Source organism: Sturnira hondurensis, unplaced genomic scaffold, assembly GCF_014824575.4.
Source record: "Sturnira hondurensis isolate 20B ecotype Veracruz unplaced genomic scaffold, ASM1482457v3 Scaffold0000867, whole genome shotgun sequence".
In the NCBI taxonomy this organism is placed as follows: Eukaryota; Metazoa; Chordata; class Mammalia; order Chiroptera; family Phyllostomidae; genus Sturnira; species Sturnira hondurensis.
The window spans coordinates 1,785,453-1,809,286 of NW_028073498.1; the positions used below are offsets into that span (position 1 = coordinate 1,785,453).

The 23,834-nt window shown below is 46.6% G+C and overlaps 1 protein-coding gene across 2 annotated transcripts in view; it reads left to right on the forward strand.

Moving 5' to 3' along the window:
• Nucleotides 1-13,524: 13,524 nt before the first annotated feature.
• The window catches only part of CAND2 (cullin associated and neddylation dissociated 2 (putative)), a 33,102-nt gene continuing 22,792 nt past the window's right edge, over nt 13,525-23,834 (forward strand). The window contains exons 1-4 of one of the 2 annotated variants that reach the window (XM_037050938.1): nt 13,525-13,909; nt 19,134-19,277; nt 22,344-22,498; nt 23,375-23,498. In XM_037050938.1, coding sequence (XP_036906833.1) covers nt 13,842-13,909; nt 19,134-19,277; nt 22,344-22,498; nt 23,375-23,498 — 491 coding nt within the window. In that variant the 5' untranslated portion in view covers nt 13,525-13,841. The remainder of the gene's footprint in view (nt 13,910-19,133; nt 19,278-22,343; nt 22,499-23,374; nt 23,499-23,834) is intronic. The other variant, XM_037050958.1, reaches the window with a different exon arrangement.

Consider the following 23,834-nt stretch of genomic DNA (forward strand, 5'->3'; position numbering starts at 1 on the left):
TCTTTTTGCTATTTTTAACGTAGTTACTGGAAAATTAAAATTTTTTCATAGGTACATAGAGCTCACAGTATATTTATTTTGGACAGCACTGATTTAGAGGTTAGAATGGATAGGACTTGGTGGTCAATGGACCATGGAGGGTGAGGGAGACCCTTGTTCTACTTGGAAGTCTCCACTCTCCTCTGATCGCTCCTTTGTGATGACAGCATGGTCTAGAGAGAGAAAGAATGGGCTACATGGGAGAGCCGATGGAGTTAGTTTTCATCTCAACATAAGCACACACAAACAATTCATATCTTCAAAGTTAGAACTATTTAGAAATAGGTTGGCAGAATAGGCAAAAAATCTCTGTCCTGGTGGTACATAAGAAGAAACTTGAAGATGACTATTCAGCAGGAAAAAGGAAGCTGAATTCATTAGTCACCGTATTTTTCAGACTATAAGACACACCTTCCCCCCTCAAATTTGGGAGGAAAAGGGGGTGCGTCTTATAGTCTGAATGTAGCTTACCTGGCTCACTGTGCAGGGGGCGGACCGCAATGTTATTTATGTTATTAAATATTTTACCATGTGTTTTGCTTCAAAAATTTTTTTCCTATTTTCCTGCTCTAAAACCTAGATGCGTCTTAGAGTCCGAAAAATTCAGTATTCTCAAAATGTGGTCCTTGGACCAGCAGCAACAGCAGCACCTTTTAGAAATGCAAATTCTCAGGTCCCACCTCAGTCCTGCTGAATCACAAACTCTGGAGGTATGACCAACAATTTGTAGTTTAATGAGACCCTAAGGTGATTCTGATGTCTGCGCAGGTTTAAGGACTGGACTAAATAATACTTCCTATCAGATGACAGTTTCAATGACTGGCAGTAGGTGTCCAAAAAAATCAGTCACTGACATCTATTGGCTTGCTAGTCCCAGGTTAAGGTACTTCCCCTCCCTGAGCAGGTGCAGAGTTTACCTCCTGCAACACCTGGTTGTATGAGAACTTGGCACAGGATGGAGGCACAACCGCAGGGCACTTCCTAGCTCTGCTGCAGGCAGATCTCCAGGGCCATGAAGAGCTGCCAGAGGTGTAAGGGAGGCCTAGCTCAGCTCCATTAGGAGGTAACCTCACTGCTGGGGGTGAAGGGGTGGAGGGGGGTGGGGTGATTCATGAGACAACCTCCCATGACAGCCTGGGGGAGCCAGCTTGGCAGCTGAGCTTGGCATCTGGCTTCCCTGCATTCCAGAACTGCCTGCCTGGGGCCCCCCTGACTCAGCAAGCACGTGCACTCTGGAGAAAACAGACTGCTCGGCCTCAGTGTCCACATCTATAAAAATGGGGAGAAGGCAGCCCCTATCCATGGTGATATTATTTGTGTAAGGTATTCAGATTGGTGCCTGGACACTAAATGTCCAGTCAGGCCTCACTATGCCTTGGCCTTCTTGTGATAAGGCCATGAGATCCCTCAGGCTGATGAGAACTCCCCAGTGACCTCCCTCTTAGGTCTGAGAATTATGCCCTGCAGGTGTAAGGGGGAAAGAATGTGCACCTACTATGAGCACCCAGTTCCTGATGAAGAGCTCCTAAAACCCCTAGATGTAATTTCCTTAGATGGTGGAGATGATAGGATCATTTTACACAGAGTTCCTAAAGCCCTCGGAATTTCCTGGGTGATGGAAACCTCTACTGTTCTAATGAACCAACTGTTGGTGGGCTCTTGGAAAGCTTCAAGATGGGGCTAGTCATCAGAAAGACCAAACCACGATTAGAAACTTATAAATTTCAGCTTCTGGGGAGGGGAAAGAGGCTGGAGTGTGACTTAATATTTAATGATGCCTTCATGATGAAGCTTCAGTAAAAATACCTAAGCTATAGGGTTCAGAGAACTTCCAAGTCTGTGAACACACCCACGAGCTAGGAAGGCTGTGCGAACTCCAACATGGTGGGGACAGAGGCCCCGTGCTTAGGGCCCTCCCAGCCCTCAGCCCATGTACCTCTTCATCTGGCTGTTCATCCATATCCTTCATATCTATAAATTAAACCAGTAAACATAAGTAAACGTTTTCCTAAGTTTTATGAGCTTTTCTAGCTAATTATTGAACCTGAGGAGTTTGTGGGAACTCTCAATTAATAGCAGGTCAGTCAGAAGTGTGGGAGGCCCAGACTTGCAACTGGTGTCTGAAGTAGAAGAAAGGTCACAGTAATAAGCCCTTAACCTTTGGGGCCTGTGCTAACTATGGGTAGTTAGCATCAGAATTGCTTGGTGTGAGGGAAAAGAAAAACCCCACGCATTTGGTGAACACTTAAAATACTAGGATTGAACATATAAGTAAATATTGTAGATAATGAGAGCAAGATTTATCCCTGTTAAAGAAAGAAATTACAAATAAAGAAAGAGGGAAGGCTAAAATGAATCCTGTGGTATTGGATTGAAACCAAAGACATCAATATAAACTCACTTGTGAGTATTATTATAAATACAGCATCTTAGTCCACTAGGATTGCTGTAACAAAATACCATAGACCAAGTGGTTTATAAACAATAGAAATGTATTTCTCACAGTTCTTGGAGGTGGGAAGTCCAAGATCCAGGTGCCAGAAGATTCAGTGTCTGATGAGAGCCTGATTCCTTGTTCAGGGACTGACACCTTTCCACTGTGTCCTCAAATGGTAGAAGAGACAGGGATCTCTCTGGGGTCTCTTTTACAAGGGCATTAATCCCATTCATGAGGGCTCCACTCTTCTAATTACCTCCTAAAGGCCCCCACCTCCTAACACTTTGGGTATTAGGATTTTAACATATGATTTGGGAGGACACAAACATTCAGACCACAACATATAGATATAGATGTGTGTACATGAAGATATACATGATCATAGCTCTGTCTTTGGAGCAGTTCTAGAAGAAATGACATCAGTAGCACTGAGCAAACCTGGAACCCAGATCTTGGTTTCTAAGCACCATTCTTCAGTAAAAGAAACCAGTACTCCTTCAAAAAGCAGATGGTTCTAGAGCTGGAATGGGGAAGACAGAAGGTTATCCTTGAACAGCTTTTGGTGCCAGGAAAAAAAGGAATTGTTTAGAAAAGGACGGGGGCTTATAAAAGAACACAAGAACCAAACTGAAGGAGCTCCATTCAATGGTCAAACGGGAGACAATTTGAGCAAATACCTAGTAATGGTATTGGATTATAACCCAAATTATAAAATGCGTATAGACGAGACCATGGATATAAATGAATAATTGGGGAAAAACAAATGAGGGAGAAGAGACAGCTCTTCCTTTCAGAAGAATGTCAGTTAATAAATGCGGAAAGAAAGAGGGAGATAGAAAAAACCATTTGACAGTGATGATCATAACACCAATGACCGCTAAAGTTAGAGGTGCAAGTTCAAGGAGAAACAGAGTCTCAAAGGGTCTCCTTCAATATACAGGTCCAGGACAATGTATAAAATTTTATGAATTTAATTTTAAATAAATAAAATGACATTTTAATGTAAATTTCCAAAATTATAAATGTAAAAATTACAAAGAGAAACAGAGTAACTGTATGGTGGAGAAACCCAGCTTAACCAAGACATAGCCTAGCCAAGGGACCAAGATCAACGTCACCAGTTGTTAGATAGATACACAGACGCCACGAATCCCCCATTAGGGTGCATCAGAAAGGACATGATACTGCGCCTGTCGTATTCTGGCCCCAAAACATATAACCTCAATCTAATCATGAAAATACTTTAAGCAAACCCTAATTGAGGAACATTCCATCAAACAACTGACTGATTCTTTTCAAAAGGGTCCAGGTATTAAAAAACGAGGGAAGAAGGAGGAAGAGTCACAGATTAGAGGAGACCAAAGAATGAGGCCGACTAAATGTATTATGGAGCCCTGAACTGGACCCTGGAAGAGAGAAAGGTTGTTATTGGAAACTTGGTGAAATCCAAATAGGGTATGTGGTTGGGTAAATAACGTACCGGTATTAATTTCCTGGTTTTCATCACTGTGATGTCATAATATAAGATGCTAACATTAGGGGAAGGATCTGGCTGAAGGGTTTATAGAAACTCTCCATACTATTTTGCAACTTTTGGTAAGTCTAAAATTATTTCAAAATAAAAAGTTTACAGAAGATACACCCAAAACATTAGCATCCAGAAAGATTTAAACTAAAAGTGTGGGGGGAAAAGGGCAGGTAAATTCTAACCAAGAGAAAACAGGCATCTGTCTATCTATCTATCTATCTATCTATATCACAAACAAAAGTAGCTTCAAAGCAAAAAAAATGTTACTTTGGAAAAAAATGATTACCAGGTAATAATAAAGATGATACTTCACAGGATTTATAATGCATTTGTCTAGTAATAATGTATTATCTAGTAATGATACAAAGATGCATTAAATAATGGATTTACTAGAAGAAATTGACAAATCAACTACCAAAGTGGGAATTTTGAACAGTTTTCTCAGTAAGGGCTAGATTGAACAGACAAAAATTATTAGGAATATGGATACCAATTAAGAAGATTGGTATAATAGATGTACATAAAACCCATATAATAGAACATACATTGGAAAATGTATGTTCTTTTCAGCACATGTAGATATTTATACAAATCTATCATCTACTAGGTCATAAGTTATGTCTCAACAAATACTAAGAACTGGTCCTGTGGATCTAAACAGCAGCATCCTCAGGTTTTTTGCCACGAGGAGTCCAGTATCTCTCATCCTAGTGTTGCAAAAACAATCGGATTTTTGGTTCCACTGTCATTTACTCCAAGGTTCTAGGCTGTACACTAAGTGTTTGCTGTGCTCCTCCTCCGGAACATTGTGTCCAGCTAGACCTAATATCTCAAGACTCCTTGGCATTTAGGTTTGGCCATGTGACTGAGTATGGCCAATGTCATGGGATTAGAAGCAATGTCTGGGACTTAAGACACTGGGCACAGGCTCTTTCATACTCTCTTCCCTTCTGCTGGCTGGAACCCAGATATGCCACTGATTCAACTTCAATCAAGCAGTTGAAGACAATATCCTGGGGGATGGCAGAACAGTAAGTTAGAGGGAACCTGTGTTCCTGAACACCTGAAGTGGGTAAAGCTGCCTGCCAGCTTCAGAATTCTTATGAGAGAGAAATGCATTTTGGTTTTGAAAGTGCATAATGATTGGGAGTTGTTGGTCATAGCAGCTTCGCCTTTACCCTAATGCATTAGTCTCACCCTGGACAAGAGCTTCCCACCGCCACCTATGATAGTAACAGTTATTTTTCACCCCAATTATTTTTAGATCATGGTAAAATGCACATTGTGTAAAATCTAACATCTTAATCACTTTTAAGTGTACAGTTCATTGGAATTAAACCCATACATAATGTTGTGCAACCGTCACCACCATTCATCTCCATAACTCTTCATCTTACAACACTGAAACTCGGTGCCATTGAACATTAACTCCCTATTCCCCCTCCCTCCCTAGCCAAGGCAACCACCGTTCTGCTTTCTGTCCTTCTGAGTTTAACTACTCTAAGCACCTTATGTAAGTGGAATCATGTAGTGTTTGTCTTTTTGTGATTGGCTTCCTTTACTTATCATAAAGTCCTCAGGTTTCACCCATGTGGTAGCATGTGTCAAAATTTCCTTTTTTAGACCAAATAATACTCCTTTGTGTATATAGACCACATTTTGCTTATCCAGTCATCTGTTGATGGACGTGTAGGTTGCTTCCACATTTTAGTTACTATGAACAATGTTGCTCTGAGCATGGTAATACTAATATCTCTTTGAGACCCTGCTTTCAATTCCTTTGGATGTATACCCAGAAGCAGACTTGCCGGATCACATAATAATTCTATTTCCAGTTATTTGAAGAACTGCCAACTGTTTCCACAGTGGTTGTACCATTTTATATTCCCACCAACAGTGCGTAAGGGTTACAATTTCTTTGCAACCTTCCAACACTTGTTATTTTCTGTTTTTTTTAATTAATATAACCATCTTGTGGTGATTACAAATAAAGTTGCTATGGACATTTATGTAAAAGTGTTAGTGTGAGCATATGTTTTGATTTTTTTGAGTAAATTACCTATGAATGGAATTGCTAGGTCATATGATAAGTATACTTTATAAGAAACTGCCAGACTTCTGGCAAAGATGGAGGCATAGGTAGACACACTGTGCATCCTTGCACAACCAAAAGAAGGACAACAACAAATTTAAAAACAAAAACCAACCAGAACTGACAGAAAACCCAACTGTATGGAAATCTGACAACCAAGAAGTTAAAGAAGAAACATTGATCCAGACCAATAGGAGGGGTGGAGATGGGCAGCTGGGACAGAGAGAACTCGTGGCAAGGTGGTGGCTGGCAGAGCAAGTGAGGCAGCAGCTGGTGGACTGGGTTGTCCCACATTTGCATGCAGGTAAACTGGGAGGAACAACTGGGGAGTCAGACAGACTGCACAACCCAGGGTTCCAGCAAGGGGAAATAAAGACTCAAAGCCTCTGACTGAAAACACCTGTGGGAATTGAGGTAGCGGTGGGAGAAACTCCCAGCCTCACAGGAGAGTTCTTGGAGAGACCCACAGGGTCCTGGAATGTACACAGACCCACTCACCTTGGAATCAGCACCAGAAGCGCCCAATTTGCTTGTGGGCAGAAGGAGAAGTGAATGAAAACCAGCAAAGAGCTGAGCAAGCGCCATTGTTCCCTCTTGAACCCCTACCCCACAGACTCAGCGACATGGGTTGCCCTGCCCTGGCAAAAACCTAAGCCTCCTCCCCTTACTATGTAACAGGTTCACAAAGACAAAAATATATGAACCAAATGAAAAAACAGATCAAAGCTCTAGAAAATATATAACTAAGCGACAAAGAGATAGCCAACCTATCAGATGCACAATTCAAAACAATGGTAATCAGGATGCTCACAGAATTGGTTGAATTTGATTGCAAATTAGAGGAAAAAATGAAGGCTATTCTAAGTGAAATAAAGGAAAATGTACAGGGAACTAACAGTGATGGGAAGGAAACCAGAACTCAAATCAATGGTTTGGACCAGCAGGAAGAAATAAACATGCAACCAGAAAAGAATGAAGAAGCAAGAATTCAAAAAAAAAAGGGGGGAGAGGCGTAGGAACCTCTGGGACAGCCTTAAATGTTCCAATACCCAAATCAAAGGAGTGCCAGGAGGAGCATAGGAAGAGCAACAAATTGAAAATTTATTTGAAAAAAATAATGAAGGAAAGCTTTCCCAATCTGGCAAAGGAAATAGACTTCCAGGAAATCCAGGAAGCTCAGAGTCCCAGAGAAGTTGGACCCAAAGAGGAACACACCAAAGCACATCATAATTACATTACCCAAGATTGAAGAGAGGGAGAGTATCTTAAAAGCAGCAAGAGAAAAGGAGACAGTTACCTACAAAGGAGTTCCCATAAGACTGTCAACTGATTTCTCAAAAGAAACCTTGCAGGCAAGAAGGGGCTGGAAAGAAGTATTCCAAGTCATGAAAGGCAAGGACTTACATCCAAGATTACTCTATCCAGCAAAACTATCATTAAGAATGGAAGGGCAGATAAAGTGCTTCCCAGATAAGGTCAAGTTAAAGGAGTTTAGCATAATCAAGCCCTTATTGTATGAAATGTTAAAGGGACTTATGTAAGAAAAAGAAGATGACCAAAATATGAACAATAAAATTTCAACAAACTCACAACTATCAACAAACAAACAAAAACAAAAACAAAACAAACAAACAAAAACTATGAACTAACCAAACAACTAGAACAGGAACAGAATCACAGACATGGAGATCACATGGAGGGTTGTCAGTGGAGAAGGGGAGTGGAAAGTTGGGGAAAAGGTACAGGGAATAAGTAGCATAAATGGTAGGTAGGAAATAGACAGGGGGAGGTTAAGAATAGTGTAGGAAATGTAGAAGCCAAAGAACTTATATGTACAACCCATGGACATGAACTAAAGTCAGGGGAATGCAGGTGGGAGGGGGTGCACAGGGCGGAGGGGACTAAGTGGGAAAATGGGACAACTGTTTTAGCATAATCAATCAAATATATTTTTAAAAAGATTCGCTTTATCTTTAACCTTTAGCTTTTTAATTATGACGTGTCTCAATGTGGTCCTCTTTGTGTTCATCTTGTTTGGGATTCTGTGCTTCCTGGACTTGCATGTCTGTTTCCTTTGACAAATTAGGGAAGCTCACATTCTTACTTTTTCAAATAGATTCTCAGCTTTTCACTCTTTCTCTTCTCTTTCTGGCATCCTGGTGATGCAAATGTTGGAATGCTTGAAGTTGTCCCAGAGGCTGCTTATACATTCGTCACTTTTTAAATTTTTCTTCTTTTTCTTGTACTGATTGCTTATTTTTTTGCTTCCTTATGTTCCAAATTATTGATTTGATTCTCAGCTTCATCCACTCTATTGTTGTTTTTCTGTAAATTGTTATTTATTTCTATTAGTGAATCCTTTGTTTTTGACTAGATCTTTTTTATGCTGTTGAGGTCCTCACTAAGTTACTTGAGCATCCTTTTTTTTAAAAAATTTAGACAGAGGGGAGGGAGGGAGAAGAGAGGTAGAGAAACATCGACATGTGGTTGACTCTTGCACGGCTCCCCACTGGGATCTGTTTCACAACCCACATACGTGCCCTGACTGGGAATTGAACTGGCAGCCCTTTAGTTTGAAGGCTGGCACTCAATCCACTGAGCCACACTAGTCAGTGCTTGAGCATCTTTATAACCAGTGTTTTGAACTCTGCATCTGATAGACTGCTTATATCATTTTGTTTAGTTATTTTTATGGAGTTTTGATCTGTTTTTTCATTTGTTCCATATTTCTTTGTCTCCTTGTTTTGGCAGCCTCCCTGTGTTTGTTTCTATGTATTAGATAGAGCTGCTATGACTCTATGTCTTGGTGGCCTAATGTAATAGATGTCCTATAGGGTCCAATGGCACAGCCTCCCCTGTCACCCAAGCCGAGTACTTGAGGTTCACCCTTTGTGTGGACTGAGTATACACTCCTTTTGTAGTCAAGCCTTGGTTGCTGCTGGCAGGTGGATTGGAGGGATTTACCCAGGCTAGTCAGCTCCAAGGACTAGCTGTGACCATGACCACCAACATCCATGGAGGATCAGATGTGGTCTGTAGCTGGCTGCTGGGTGCAAAGGCTCTGGGGTTTCCTGGGTAGCACAGACCAAGTTCAGCCCCGACCTGTGTTTTGCCTGGCCTGTGCTATAGATCAATCTGAGATGGTTGCTACTTGTGCTGGGCTTGGAGATTCCCTGGCAAAGCCAAACTGAATCTAGGCTGGCTGCTGCTAGTGCCATGCCGGCGCCACTTTGCAAGAGGTACGGGGATTGCAGGCTCACTGAGTTTGCTGGCTGTTGCTTGTTTGAGAAGATTTAGGAAGTCGTGAAGCATGAGCCAAGAGCGGCCATTCATATGGAAGTCTCTGCTAATAGCTTGGGTGAGCCCATAAACTGGGTGAGACGGGAGTCTCAGGGGATCTCCTGGGCGGGGCAGACAGTATAAGCCAGGTTGATGGCGTCAACCTGGTTACCTGCCTGCCCGATCTGTGGCCCTGTTGGTAGGGTTCAGAAAAGGGACGATGGCCTCTCTGGCTGGGAGAAAACTGTCCCCCAGCTCTCATCTTGATGTCAAACGATTCACTTCCTCCCTGTATGCTACTGGTGCCTTTCAAGCTGCCACCCAAGTGCTGGAGCTGAGAGGGAGTAGGTGAGTCTGTGTGTGGGTTCTTTAAGAGGAACTGCTTGGGACTCTAGAAGTTTCTTCTGCTGACTAAACCCCCACTGGTTTTTGTAGCCAGAAGTCATAGGGATTTATCTTTCTGTCACTGGGACGCTGGGCTGTGGGGCCTGGTGTGGGGCTGCCACTCCTCACTCCCAAAATATCCCTCCTGAATTTTTATCCACCACATGTGGGTGTGAGGTCAACCCATTCTACATCTCCAACCCCCCACCAGTATGGATGGATGGGGTTTCTTTAATTACATAGTAGTCAGGTTTCCATTCAACTCGATTTCTGATGGTTCTGAGTGATGGTTGTTCTATAATTTAGTTGTAATTAAAAAAAATATATTTATTTTTGAAGGTTTTATTTATTTATTTTTAAACAGAGGGTGAGGGAAGGAGAAAGAGAGGGAGAGAAACACCATCAGCATATTTTTCCCCTCGCGTGCCCCCCACTGAGGACTTGGCCCACAACCCAAGCATATGCCTTGACTGGGAATCGAACCAGTGAATCTTTGGTTCACAGGCTGGCACTTGATCCACCGAGCCACACCAGCCAGGGCAATTTAGTTGTAATTTGGATGTGGTTCTGTGAGGAGATGAGCCATGTTTACCTATGCTGCCACCTTGACTGAAAGTCATTATTATTTATTTAATCTTTTTTGACTTGTAAAAATATATTCACTGACTTCTAAAATTATTATAAAATGTTATTCAACCAAAAATCACTTGTTAAACTGCATGTTTTTTTCATTTCCCTCCTTTTCAATGAGGCATATTTCCATGTAGCAAAGACCAGCTCGACAATTTTTACCTATTTATATACTCTACCCATAATCATCACCCCAATCAAGAGAGAGAATATTCAGAGCAACCCCCAAAAGCTACCTTTGACCCTTCCCTATAAGGAACCCCCAAAAGCTACCTTTGACCCTTCCCATCCCCCTGGTAACTACTATTCTGACTTCTATCAGCTTTAGACTACTTTTGCTTGGTTTTGAACTTCACACAAAAGGGACCACATAGTGGACATTCCTGAGTCTGGCTTTTTTTATTCATTATAATATTGCTGAGATTCATTCATGTTATTTTGTGTAGCTGTAGCTTGTTAGTTTTTGTTGCTATGTAGTATTCTATTTTAACGAATACACCATTGTTTGTTTATCCACTCACCTGTTGCTGAATGGTTGGGTTGTTTCTAAATTTTGGCTATGCTGGATAAAGCTGCTCTAACCAGTCTTTTGTTGAACACATAAGCATTCATGTAGCTTGAATACATACCTGAGAATGGAATTGCTTATCTGAACAGGTCAAGGTAGGTATATGCTTAGCTTTTGTAAATATTACCAAGCAATTTTCCAATGTAATTGTGCCAATTTAAAGCTCCCATTATAGAATAATTTTGTTTATTCCCATCCTCAATAATACTTAATATTGTCCATCCTTGTACACTCCCATCACTTTAAATACCGCCTGTGTGAAGACCTTCCATCGATCTCCATCTCCAACGCAATGCTCTTCCCTGATGCTACTAGTGTGTCCAACCGTCAGCATGACATGTCTCCTTGGATGTTTTGTCGGTATCTCCCAGGTAACAGGTCAATGCAGAGCTCTCAAACCCTTGTTCCTCTCAAAGGGTTCCTTTCCCTGGCTTCCTCCTCCCTATCATCTACTCAGCTGCTCCACCTAAAAACCTCTAATTATTCCCTTTTTCTCGCCTCCACATCCAATCCTTCAGCAGAGCGGCTGTATTCTATTTCTATACCACATCTACAATCTGTACATTTCTTCCCATCTTCACCACCATTCCCCTAATGCAAACCACCATCATTCTTGACTGCTGGGCAGCCGAAGGGATATTTCTAAAAATAAATCAGTAATGTTACCTCTTTGCTTGTTGCCCTCTAGTCACTCCCTAGTTCTCTGACATAAAATCCTAACTCCTCACCTTGACCTGAAAGGCTGTGAATATTCTGGCCCCCTACCCATCTCTCTGACCTCACTTCCTTTCTTAGGGGACTAAGCACATTCCATCCTCTTTTTTTTTTTTTAATTCTCATCCAAGGACAGCTCACTGATTTTAGGGAGAGGGAAGAAAGGGGTAGAAAAACATCAATGTGAGAGAGAAATATCAATTAGTTGCCTCTCTCGTGTGCCTTAACCAGGCACCAACCCGCAACCTGGGCACGTGTCCTGACTGGGGATTGAACCCATGACCTTTTGGTTTGTGGGACAACACTCCAACCAAATGAGCCACCCTGGCCAGGGCCCAGTCCAGCCACTTTTCTTAAATACATTAGTCTTGTTGTCACCTCAGGACCTTTGTACTTGCTGTTCCCCCTATATGGGAAGCTCTTCTCTCAAATCTTTGCCCAGCTACCTCTTTCTCATTTGTTTGAATCTCAGCCAAAATGTCTCTTCCTCAAAAAAGGGCCTCCATGACCACTTTGGCTAAAGTTGGCCCTCCATACTCAGGTACTCTCTATGCTTTTACCTTCTTTTATTTTCTGTATATATCTTAATTTTTCTTATCTAATCACTTACTTTTTTTAAGTGAGAGAGGGAAAGGGAGGGAGAGAAACATTGATGTTCAAGAGAAACATGGATTGGTTGTCTCCCATGTGCCCTCAACTGAGGACATGGTCCGCAACCCAGGCATGTGCCCTGACTGGGAATCCAACTAGTAACCTTTTGGGTTGTGGGATGATGCCCAACCCACTGAGCTACACCAGCCAGGGTTAATTACTTACTTTCTTAATGCTCATGTCCTGGGATGGAATGTAAGGTCCCCAGGGGCAGGAGTTGTGTATGTCTAGTCCCCTGCTGTGTCCCTAATATGCAGAACTACATTGTCCAATATGGTAGCCACTAGCCACATGTGGCTATTTAAAGGTAAATTAATTAAAAGTAGAGTTAAGAATTCAGCTCCTTAGTTACACTAGTCACATTTCAAATGTTCAATAGCCACCTGTAGTCACTGGCTATCATATTGGATAGTGCAATGTAGAAGATTTCCAACATTGCAGAAAATTCTGTTGGACAGCACTGCTGTAGAATCCAGTTACCCATAATAATAAGTACCCAGTAAGTGTGTTATTAATAAAGATTTATTTTATCACCATCTTATGCGTCAGATAAACATAGACCAGAGAGGTTGTCTCATTTTCCCAAGGCCACGCAGCCAGGAAGTAGCCTAGCAGGGATTTGAACCCAGGATTGCCTTGATCCAAAGTACATGCTACTCCCTTCTCAAGAGCCATCAGCCTTCTGGCTATTTAGAGAGGGTTCTCCTTGTCCTCCTACAGAGCCTTCCACCCTGAGCTTGTACCTAACTGTGGGCAGCTTTATGGAAGAATTGTTGCTCCAGGTATTAAGGATGCTGGGGTCAGTCCTAATTCCATTTCAGATTCATTGGTCGCGCCTCTCTCAGCCTCGGCTGCATTGCTGTAAAATAAAGAGACGCACCTTGATGGGCTGAGGCTTGGGGATGGCAGGAAGGGGCCCTGGTGTGGCTGGCTACACTCTTCAGATACTGTCCGCTTCTGGGGCAGGCCAGCGTGATGAGTGGGGTGGGCTGGGAAGGGCTTTGGTTGGCTTGACCTACAATTAGCAGCTCCTGTTCCTTGAATGCTTACAGAGAGAAAGCTGAGGCTTATAGAAGTAATTTAGCCAACGCTACACAGCAGGGGAACTGGCGGAACTAGGACTCTATCCTGAGACTGTGATACCATGCCTATGCCACCAAGCAGGGTCGAGGGGTACAGAGGGCAAAGTCAGGACCCACAAGAATCGCGGGGAGGAATGGTCCTGTAATAAGTGGTGACCTCCCCATCTCTGGGGGTGTGCAAGCCGGTGCTGGGCCATTCGCGGGCAAGAACTGATGCCCGGGCTGGACACTCAGGCTGTACCGCGGAGCCCTTCGCTGGCCCCCTTCGGCCTCCCGCAGTGGCAGCAGCAGAGGCTCCAGCACTGCGCCGGCGGGGCGGGGCCCGGCGGGGGCTGCTATTTCGGTCTGGTGAGCACAACCGGTGCGGCTAGGCGGGGCCGGGGGCGCCTGCGCCGCCATATTCCCTCCCGCCGGCCGGCCATCGGCGCGCAGCTACCATGAGCACCGCGGCCTTTCACATCTCCAGCCTTCTGGAGAAGATGACGTCCAGCGACAAGGACTTCAGGTGCGCTCCGCAGCTCCGCCCCACCTCTCCGCCTCCACTGAATCCCTGGGTCTCCCTCCCCACCAGGGGCATGAGCCACCCCCTGGACCCTGCAGTCCCAGTCCTTTTATCCAGGGTTAAGCCCCGCCCCTTCGTCGAGACCCTCCCCTCCCCCTCACCTCAACGCCCCCAGGAGCTAGGGCTGGCTTCTCCCCGGATTGCATCCTTGCCCTGTCCGTGACTCTAATTCCTGGTTCATCTCCGGCCATGTAAATTTCAATCCCTGCCTCCTGTCCCCCATTAAAGCCCCAGCTCCACCCCGCTGCACCCTTCCTCTGTCTCTTCTTTCTTCATTTACACCCAGCCCTCCTCTCTCCCCACATCTGATGCGCCCACAGTGAAGCGAGGGACCCCAGCGCTGCCTATGCTGTACTGCATTGAAACCCGGCCCCTTTCTGGGATTACACTCCGGGATTTACTTGTTCACTGGTAACCTCAGCAACAGCACCCCCACCCCACCCCACCCCCCGCCCCAGCCCTCTTCTCACTATCACTCCAGGCCTCCTGCCTGCACAGGAGGGCACCCTTTCCCATACCCTCCACTCCCAGGTTTGCTTTGACTCAGCTTGAAGGAGGGGGCTGGGCTGAGTGGTCTTGCAGGCACAGGTAGATAATGGTTGAGTTGGGGGGGGTGTCTAGGTTTTGGATGTCCACTCCCCTTCTTCTGCCTTCCCCTAGCATCCAAGCTTCACAGGAACAGGGCTGAAAAGAATAGAGGAAACTTGTGGTCTAACTCCCTCATCCTGGGGTGGGGGGTGGGGAACTGAGGCCCAGGGATGTTTGTCCCATGGTCACACAGCCAGTGGACCCTCTGAGCTGAAAGGAGCCTGCAGGGACCAATATAGCTGCACCGATTTATTGAATATTTTATCACTCTATCCCCATTTTACAAATAGGAAAACCAAGCCCCAGAGGCATGAAGGGTCTAGGTACAGTCACAGAACTAGAAAGTAGAGGACTTGGGGCCCAAATCCAGGTCAGTCTCACATAGAGACTGAGATCTTGGCAAGGCCATCTGATTCCAGCCTTCTCCTGAAACCCATTCCTCAACACTCCTCAATAACCTCTAATACAGCTTTAGTAAACCCTTCGAGCCACAGTCCTGGGTTCAAATCCTAGTCACAACCACTTACTGGCTGTGTGATCACAGACAGCTTGCTTGACTTCTCCTGAGCCTCAGCTTTGGTTCCTATAAGATGGGAATAATAACAGAACCCACCTCAGAGAGTTGGTGCGAGGATGAAATGAGTTGATGCCTGTGCAATGCTTAGATTAGTGGCTGGCACCAGGTAACCACATAATAAATGGACACTATTATGGTTCTGTGCACAGCCGAAATCTGCCACGCCCTTTTTCCACTCTGGGCTTTTACCTGGAAGTTCTTTGCCTCCCTGCATGTCCCCCATTCACCTGGCTAGCTCCTTCTCAGTTGTCACTTGTTTGGGATGCCTGCTAACACCCAGGCAGGGTTGGGCATCTCCTCTGAGCTCCCACACCTCCTCTGCCCATGTTCCTGCTGCATCACATCTTAGCCTTGGGAGACCCAGGGCTCCTGGACCACAGAACTGTGTGTTTCCTTTTCGTATCCCAGAGCCTGTTCTGTGTACACAGTAGGTGCTCAAGGAATGTTTTATGTGTCCCAGGTTCCCTGCTGTGCTGTGCATTGTAGTCTCATTCAGTCTACCTGTCCATCTGGGTGATAATGATTGCTCTTCCTGTTCTCCAGAAGCTTGGAGAGGTGACTTGCCTGAGGTCACACAGCAGAGGGGATTTTGCACCACTGTTTCTAGGGCCTTAGGTTTAGTCTCTAGGAGAAGGAGCTGGTCCTGCCACCTAGAGCTTAAGAAGCCCTTTCAGCCTGCTCTGCCAGCAGCCCTAGAACACTTAAAACCACCCAATTACATGAGGATGGTTCTATTTTTAGAGTCCAAATACCAGGGAGGTTGGGTCCTGCTGACCAGCTGTCCAGGCACCCATGTGGCCAAGTGTTTCAGCTGAGCTTCCTCTAAGGTTTCTCTGGAATGAAACAGAGGCTGTGTCCTCTGGCTCCTGGAGGCAAGCAGTGACCCCAGACGGAGGTGGGCAGGGTGGAGGACATTTTCCATTCCTGTTATTCCTGGGCCCCCACTCTGGGCAGGAGGCTGCCCTGTTCCCACACAGACTCCAACAGTGAAATGGGTAAGCTGGTAGGTCTGGTAGGAATTCCTTCATCATTACTTGAAAACACAGTAGTGTTGGTTGAGGAGCCAGAACTGACTAGTGGGCTAATTTTCCTCCCAACTTGCTACGTGACACTGGGCAGTTCCTGCAACCTCTCTGAGCCCAGTTTCCTAATCTACCTCCTGCTAAGAACTCATTGTTCTCTTGAAACCTCCCAAGGAGGACAAAGAAAGTTCTCGTTTTGTAGGTGGAAGAAGCGGGACTCAGAGAGGAGTCTGTTGCTCAGATTCACCCAGTTGTTAAATGACAAGACCAGTATTTACTTAAAGCCTAACTTTGGTGCTCAAGCTCTTATCTACCAAATTAAACACTGTTCTGTACACCCCCATTGTTACCGCCACACACAGATGCACAATAGGGCTTTCTTTCTTGGAGAGCCAAGCATTCCCAGGACCCAGGGAATGTCTGAAATGCCGAGGCGTATTTCAGAAAGGTTGGTTTCTGAGTTCGGGTTTTTCACATATCTGTTTGGCTCTGAGCCCTGTCAGAGGCTAACTCTCACCCTTCCTCCCTTCCTGCCCTCTCCCCGCCCCCCACCCTAGCCTTCTTTGGACCTGTTCTCTGTGGGGCCTGAGTTCTAAAGATGAAACTGACAAGCCTCTGTGTGTCGNACCCAGGGAATGTCTGAAATGCCGAGGCGTATTTCAGAAAGGTTGGTTTCTGAGTTTGGGTTTTTCGCATATCTGTTTGGCTCTGAGCCCTGTCAGAGGCTAACTCTCACCCTTCCTCCCTTCCTGCCCTCTCCCCGCCCCCCACCCTAGCCTTCTTTGGACCTGTTCTCTGTGGGGCCTGAGTTCTAAAGATGAAACTGACAAGCCTCTGTGTGTCGACAATTCACTGGGGGAGACACACTGGTGATAGGAGTGCAGCGTAGTATGAGAGGTTCTGTGACAGAGGGGTGCAGACTTCTTTGAGAGGTCCTGTCCCGAAGAACCAGGTGTGCAGAGAGAGTGTGCGTGGGGGGTAGGACAGAGTGGTCAGAGGAGTCATCCCTGAGACTGATGTCAGCTGAGCCCTTGGCACAAACAGGTGTTCAACAGATGGAGAAGAAAGAAGGGGCAGGAGGCCCATCTTGGGCAAAGGAGCACACCCCTTGAGTTGTCAGGCTGAGCTGGATCTCCGTGCACTGCAGCAGAAATGGAGCTCAGAGGTCCTGCCTGCCTTCTGAGAACGTTCCCTCAGGTGGACAGACCTAGGAGTGCATGTGCCTGACTGGGACCTTGGCCTGGCTCAGATCCAAGCCCCTTCCTTCACCTCGCTTCGGCTGTTTCTCCGACAATGACCAGGCCCAGAGACAGGCACAGTCAACCCTGCCACTCCTCCTTCTCTCAGCAGCCTGAGGCTTATCCCAGCTGTTAAAAATAAACAGCTATGACATCAACAGGTGACCTCCTAGGAACAGGGTGGTGTGAGCCACCATGACTTCCAGCGGCAGGTCTGAGCCTGCAAAGACGTGGCTGACCGTGACTGATTTTTCAGAGGGTGGGGGGAAGGCAGCAGAGGGTAGGGCTTTTGGTTGACTGGCTCAACTCAGAAACCAAGGCTGGTGCGAGGAGGTGGGGTGCCCTGTAGGTCAGCAAAACCTGGAAGCTTCCCAGGGCCACAGCTGTTTGGTCCCAACTTTGTGACATCTCTCCTTGCTGCTCTGTCCTGCTTTTTCCTCTAGTCTCCATTCTCAGGTGCCTGCAAGAGCCTGTGGACAGGTGGAGTGGGCCTGGTAGGAACCTGGTGATTGGAGAGTGTGTGTTTCACCCAAAGAGGGCAGCTGTGACTTGACTAGAGCAAATTGTTGTCACCAGGACTGTCAGCCAGTTGCATTCAAATAGTCTGTCTTCAAGAGAATCTGGAAGTCAATACTTTTAAGTCAACTCTCCCAGCTTTCAAGTATTGACAGATAATTCAAATTTTTTTAAAAACATTTGCAAGATGGACACAGCTGAGGGCTGCCAGTTTAAGACTCTGCCCCCCACCCCGAATTTTGGCAGGAATGTTGCTCCACAGTGCCCCCTGTAGCCCCAACTCTCAATGGCTTTCCAGCTCAGACCACCACCCACCAGTACACTTTCAAATGCCTGAAAGAGGGCATCAGGCCACACTGATCTGCCCACCCAGGGGCAGGTAGCCCTTGACCATGATACCCACCCCGGGCCAGGGAGCTAAAACTGGGGACTGGTCAGCTGTCAATAGCCGTGTCTAAGGTGTACCTGGGCCCACTAGTATGGCCTAGGGCAGTGGTTCTCAGAGAGTGGTCCCTGCCCCTCAGCGTCATCCAGGAACTTGTTAGAAATGCCCCAGCTCAGAGCTACTGATTCAGGCACCCTGGGATGGCACTCTTGCTGGCTGCAATTTGAGAACCACAGGTCTAAGGGCAGGGTCGGTTCTGTGAAGTGGAAGTGTGCGGGGCTAGCCCCCTCCACTTTCTGGTAGAGGGGCTGCTTGCTGACACCTGACTTGGCTGGAAGGTGTCTGTTCAACTTTCTAGTGTGAGTGAGATGTGCGTGATGTACTTTATAATAATGGCAGTGCCACTCACTGAGTGTTTATTTACTGACCACTAGCTGTGTGCTGGGCACATCACATGCATTATTTCTTTTTATCTTCCACACAGCTCCATGAGACAGGTGCTATTCTCATCCCCATTTTTCAGACAGTTCAGTGAAGGCTCAGTGAAGTGAAGTAGCCCAAGTTCACATTTGCGTAAATGGTGGAAGCAACTGCCATGACTTTGAAGCCCTAAGCATTTAGTATGCTGCCCCACTCTCAGTCGGCCATGGTGTGGCAGTTGGTGTCTCTCACGCAAGGTCTCCCTGTGGTAGCCTGACCGTGCCCACAGCCCAGATGATCTCCTCTCCCTTGAATCTCTGTATCGAGGTCTGCTTCTGGGGGAACTCTATGATGCTTCCTAAATCACTGGGGCCGGGGCCCCAGAGCTGCTCAAAAATCCTCCTCTGCCCTCCCTGCCCAGGTTCATGGCCACCAGCGACCTGATGTCAGAGCTGCAGAAGGACTCCATCCAGCTGGATGAGGACAGTGAGCGCAAGGTGGTAAAGATGCTGCTTAGGCTCCTGGAGGACAAGAATGGCGAGGTGCAGAACCTGGCAGTCAAGTGGTGAGTGTTGGCCTTGTGGGGTCACGGAGGCACCCTCTGGCTGTACGCGCCCAGTGTGGGAGCTCCCTGGGCATCCCTGTCCCTTTAGTCTACAGTCTCCAAGAGAAGAATTGCTAAGCGGCTCTTGGTGTCCCAGTGCAGTTGGACAGTGACTTGGTCTGTCTTCCCCCAGAAGTAGAACCAGCAACAAGGGTTCACTTGTAAGTTTATTTGAGAAGTGATTCCAGGAAAGTCCAGTTTGGGAATAGGGAAGGAAGAAAGCCAACAAAGCCTGTGTTATCAAGCAAGTTACCACCGTGGGGAAGCAGAGCTTAACCCTGTGGGGGGCCCCTTAGAGTGTTCCCACCTGCCAGCTCTCCCTCAGTCCTAGGCTGAGGGCTGCTTCTGGGGTAGCGGGGAGGGTGGTGCATTCCCTGGCACCAGTGAAAGCCTTCAGGCACAGATGCAGGTACTAGCACTGGAAGGCAGAGTGACATGAACCAGAGTGGTGAGAGCTGAAGGATACAGTGGTCCCAAAAGTCTTTGCCCTTGGCATCATGAGGCTGTGGCCCCAAGACTTTCGCCACTTACATCCAGAGCTGAAAAAGCAAGATAGGGTATGCACAGGGTGTTGGGGGGGGGCAGGGGGAGCAGGGAAGGGCACTGAATCATGGCAGGGGTCAATAGTCGACAGAGAGTGGGGACACTGCTCTCTGACAGTACTCTATGAGCTGAGCCCAGGCATTCTGGGCCGTGTTAGTGAATTTCAGCTTGATCCCAAGAGCAAAGGGAATTCAGTAAAGAGTTTTATGCAGAACGTGACATATCTTCTGTACACCTCAACAAGGCAGTGCAGAGAGACAAGGTGAACTGTGGTTTCCCACTGGCACAACCAATATCCACTTTTTACAGCAGGTAGTCTGAAATACCCTCTTCTTCTCATGAAATGACATTCGTACACGTTATAACCTGCCTGCATGCAGTTTCAAAGCTGTATATATAGTGCCCTCAACTGCAACATAAAGGAGAAATAGAAGGAATGTTGTTCGTAGGAAGACAGTATGTTTCTCTAAGTACTCAGGCGTGATGGCAGCAGAGTGATGATGAAGTCAGGAGAAGCCTGCACCTCAGCGTAAACTCACTGTGAGTGCCACAGCAGTAGCAGGTGGGAATGGAGGGTGGGGACTCAGATACCACCAGGGGCATTGCTCTTAGTGACAGGATTTTCTGAAATGATGACTATTTCCTTGTAAAGTTTCCCAGAAAACCATAGAGTCTTCTTTCAATTTACCTGATAATTACATTCTTGGAAAATTCAGCATATATTAAGAGTGCAACAAGTACTTCGAGTTTATATGTAAAATGAAATTAGGTTCTGGACCGAAATGATTATAGAAAGACTTTTTATCTATACAGATGCCCAGGGGAATGTTAGAAATGCCAGCAGGACTTGAAATGTGATTTGCTTTGCAATACTGTCTTTCTACCATTCCCGGCCACTTGCCCCTTCCTCCGTGGCATCAGTAAAAGCCAGAAGTGCCATCTCATTAGTCATAATGACCAAAAAAGGCTTCATAAATTTGCAAAACACCCCTGGGGGCAGTGTCACCCCTACTGTGCACCAATGGCACAGGACAGAGAAGGGGGGGGCATGATTACTTAGATGGAAGAGCTACTGGGGAAAGCTGGCAGGAAAGCCAAGGTTTGCAAACTGGCATGAGTTGGGGTCACTTGGGACTTTTGTTACAACTATGTATTCCCCATCTGGGGACTCAGGAGTGGGAGTGGTGGAGGGAGGGTCTGAAGCAGCAGATGAGAATCTGCATGCTAATGCACACTGACAGAGAACCACTCATTTAGGTCAGAGGTTCACACCTCTGACTACATGTTGGAATCATCTGGGAAAATTTTAAAAACGCCTATCGTCCAGGCTAAACCTGAAACCAGTTAACTCAGATTCTGGGGCTGGCACCCAGGTGACAGTTTTTTAAAGGCCCCAGACAATAGCAATGCACAGTTCAGGCCGAGACCCAGTGCACCGAGTGCAGCTGTTTTTAAACACTTACATGCATTTGAATCACTTGGGGGACTTTGTTGAAATGTAGATTCTGGTTCAGGAGCTCTAGGGCAGGACTTGAGAGTCTGCATTCTGACAAGCTCCAGATAATGCTCATCCGTGACCACACTTTGAGAAGCAAGGCTCTAATGGGGGTCAAACTCATTTTCTCCGGGGGCCACATCAGCCTGGTGGTTGCCTTCAAAGGGCCGAATGTAACTTTAGGAACTGTATAAATGTAACTACTCCGTAACTAGGGGCAAGGAGCTCAGCGCTGCTGCTGGGTGCTGGGCCAGATAAAACAAGGCAGAGGGCTGCATTCAGCGGGCCTGTTTGTCACCCCTGCTCTAAGTGGTTCTCAAAGTGTGATCTTGGACCACTATCATCAGGATCTATTAGGAACTTGAGGAGCTTGATTGAAATGTAAATTTTGAGCCCTACCCAGACCTCTTGAAGCTGAAAATCTAGGGTGGGCCCCAGGGATCTGTAGTTTTTGTTTGTTTGTTGTCTTAGATTTTATTTATTTACATTTAGAGAGTGGGGAAGGGAGGGAGAAAGAGGGAGGGAAACATCAATCAGTTGCCTGCAACCCAGGCTCCTCCCCAGGCAGGCACCCTGATCCAGAATAAAACCTGTGACCTTTCGATTTGCAGGCCAGCGCCCAACCCACTGAGCCACACCAGTCAGGGCAAGCGATCTGTGTTTTAAGTCTTTCGGAGGATTCTGGTACCCGCTCCCATTTGAGAACCACTGCTCTGGGGCACTCTTTGGTTCCCAGCTGAGGTTACTGAGTTCGCTGTTTTCACCATATACTGAGTTGCAAAACCCAGGAGGAGATGAAGGTTTGGGAGGTGCCAGGAATGGCATTGGCATAGGCACAGGGTGCCAGTCCTGGCAAAACCCGGAGTCTCCTGTTGACCCGAGGCCTTTTCCTCAGCACATGTGGCCCCACAGGCTCAAGGAGATGTAAGGGGTAGCCTGACTCAGGCTGAGCCTGGACTTTTGAACCCTCTCCTCCCCTCTCTGCTCAGCCTGGGTCCTCTGGTGGGCAAAGTGAAGGAGTACCAGGTAGAGACCATTGTGGACGCTCTCTGTGCCAACATGCGGTCAGACAAGGAACAGCTCCGAGATATCGCTGGCATCGGCCTCAAGACCGTCCTGTCGGAGCTCCCCCCTGCAGCCACAGGTACCTGCGTGCCAGGGACTAGGTGCTGTAATTACTTGTGTTAATTTATGGTTAAAGAAACTGAGGCTCAGAGAGGTAAAGGGACTTACCTAAGGTCAACCAGCTAGTCAGTGGCAGAGAATTCAGACCCCTGTCTACTCCAGTTCATGGCTGTGTCAGGAATACCTGTAGCTGCAAGTTACAAAATCTAACTGTTGGCAACTTGAAGAAGTAGGGGATCACCCACTCCACTTTTGCAGCAATTTATTTAACATTTAAAAAAATATTTTCTTTCTTTATTTTTAGAGTGAGGGGAAGGGAGGGAGAAAAGGAGAGAAACTTCAGTGTGTGGTTGTCTCTCACATGCCCCCTACTTGGGACCCAGGCTGCAACCCAGGCGTGGGCCCTAGACTGGGAATTAAACTGGTGACCCTTTGGTTTGCAGGCTGGCACTCAATCCCCTGAGCCACATCAGCCAGGACAAGCAATTCATTTAGTAGCTTAGTTAGGACAGGGTTGAGTCTGCCTGGTCTCTTGCCCTTTGTAGGAAAACATGTGTTTCCCCAGAAGCACCCAGAAGATTTCTACCTATATCTACCTGGCCAGAATGGAGTCATCTGGGCCCCTCCTAGCACCAAGAGAGTCCAGGGAAGAAAGTTTTTAACTTTTCCCTTTGCCCTAGTGAAGGGAGGAAGGAAGGAACAGTGGGGTATGGGGTCAGCCAGCCAGCAGGTTGCTATCAGTTCTTGCTCCCCAAGCTGCCACTTAGCATGGCCAGGACTTTGGGTTAATCATGGGACCACTCAGGTGCTAGCTTCTCTGGGTCAGCAGAGCAAAGGCTGATCAGAGATGGAGTCAGCCCTGAACCTCACCATGCCCACCTTGTGCTCTGTGCAGGCTCCGGCCTGGCCACCAACGTGTGCCGGAAGATCACTGGCCAGCTCACCAGTGCCATTGCCCAGCAGGAGGATGTGGCCGTGCAGCTGGAAGCCCTGGACATCCTCTCTGACATGCTGAGCAGGTGCGGGAGGCCAACCCAGGCAAGGAAGACCAGGGTAGAAGGGAGTGCAAAGTGGACAGGGAAGGATTTAAATCCACAGAGCCAGCACCTGCTGCACACCCGGCCCTGTGTTCAGGGCTCCTTGATTGTCCCTGCAGCCCTGCAAAGGAGAACTTGTTTGTCACAGTGTTACAGGCTGTGAGAGGTGATGTGGCCTGCCAGAAGTCACACTGTCAGTAAATGGCAGAACCTAGGATTTGAACTCAGGTCTCTCCATAGTGGAAACCTAGGTGTGTTCATCCTCTCTCTCACCCTCTTCTTTCTTGTTTTGAGCTAATGAACCTGGGCCTTTGTTTT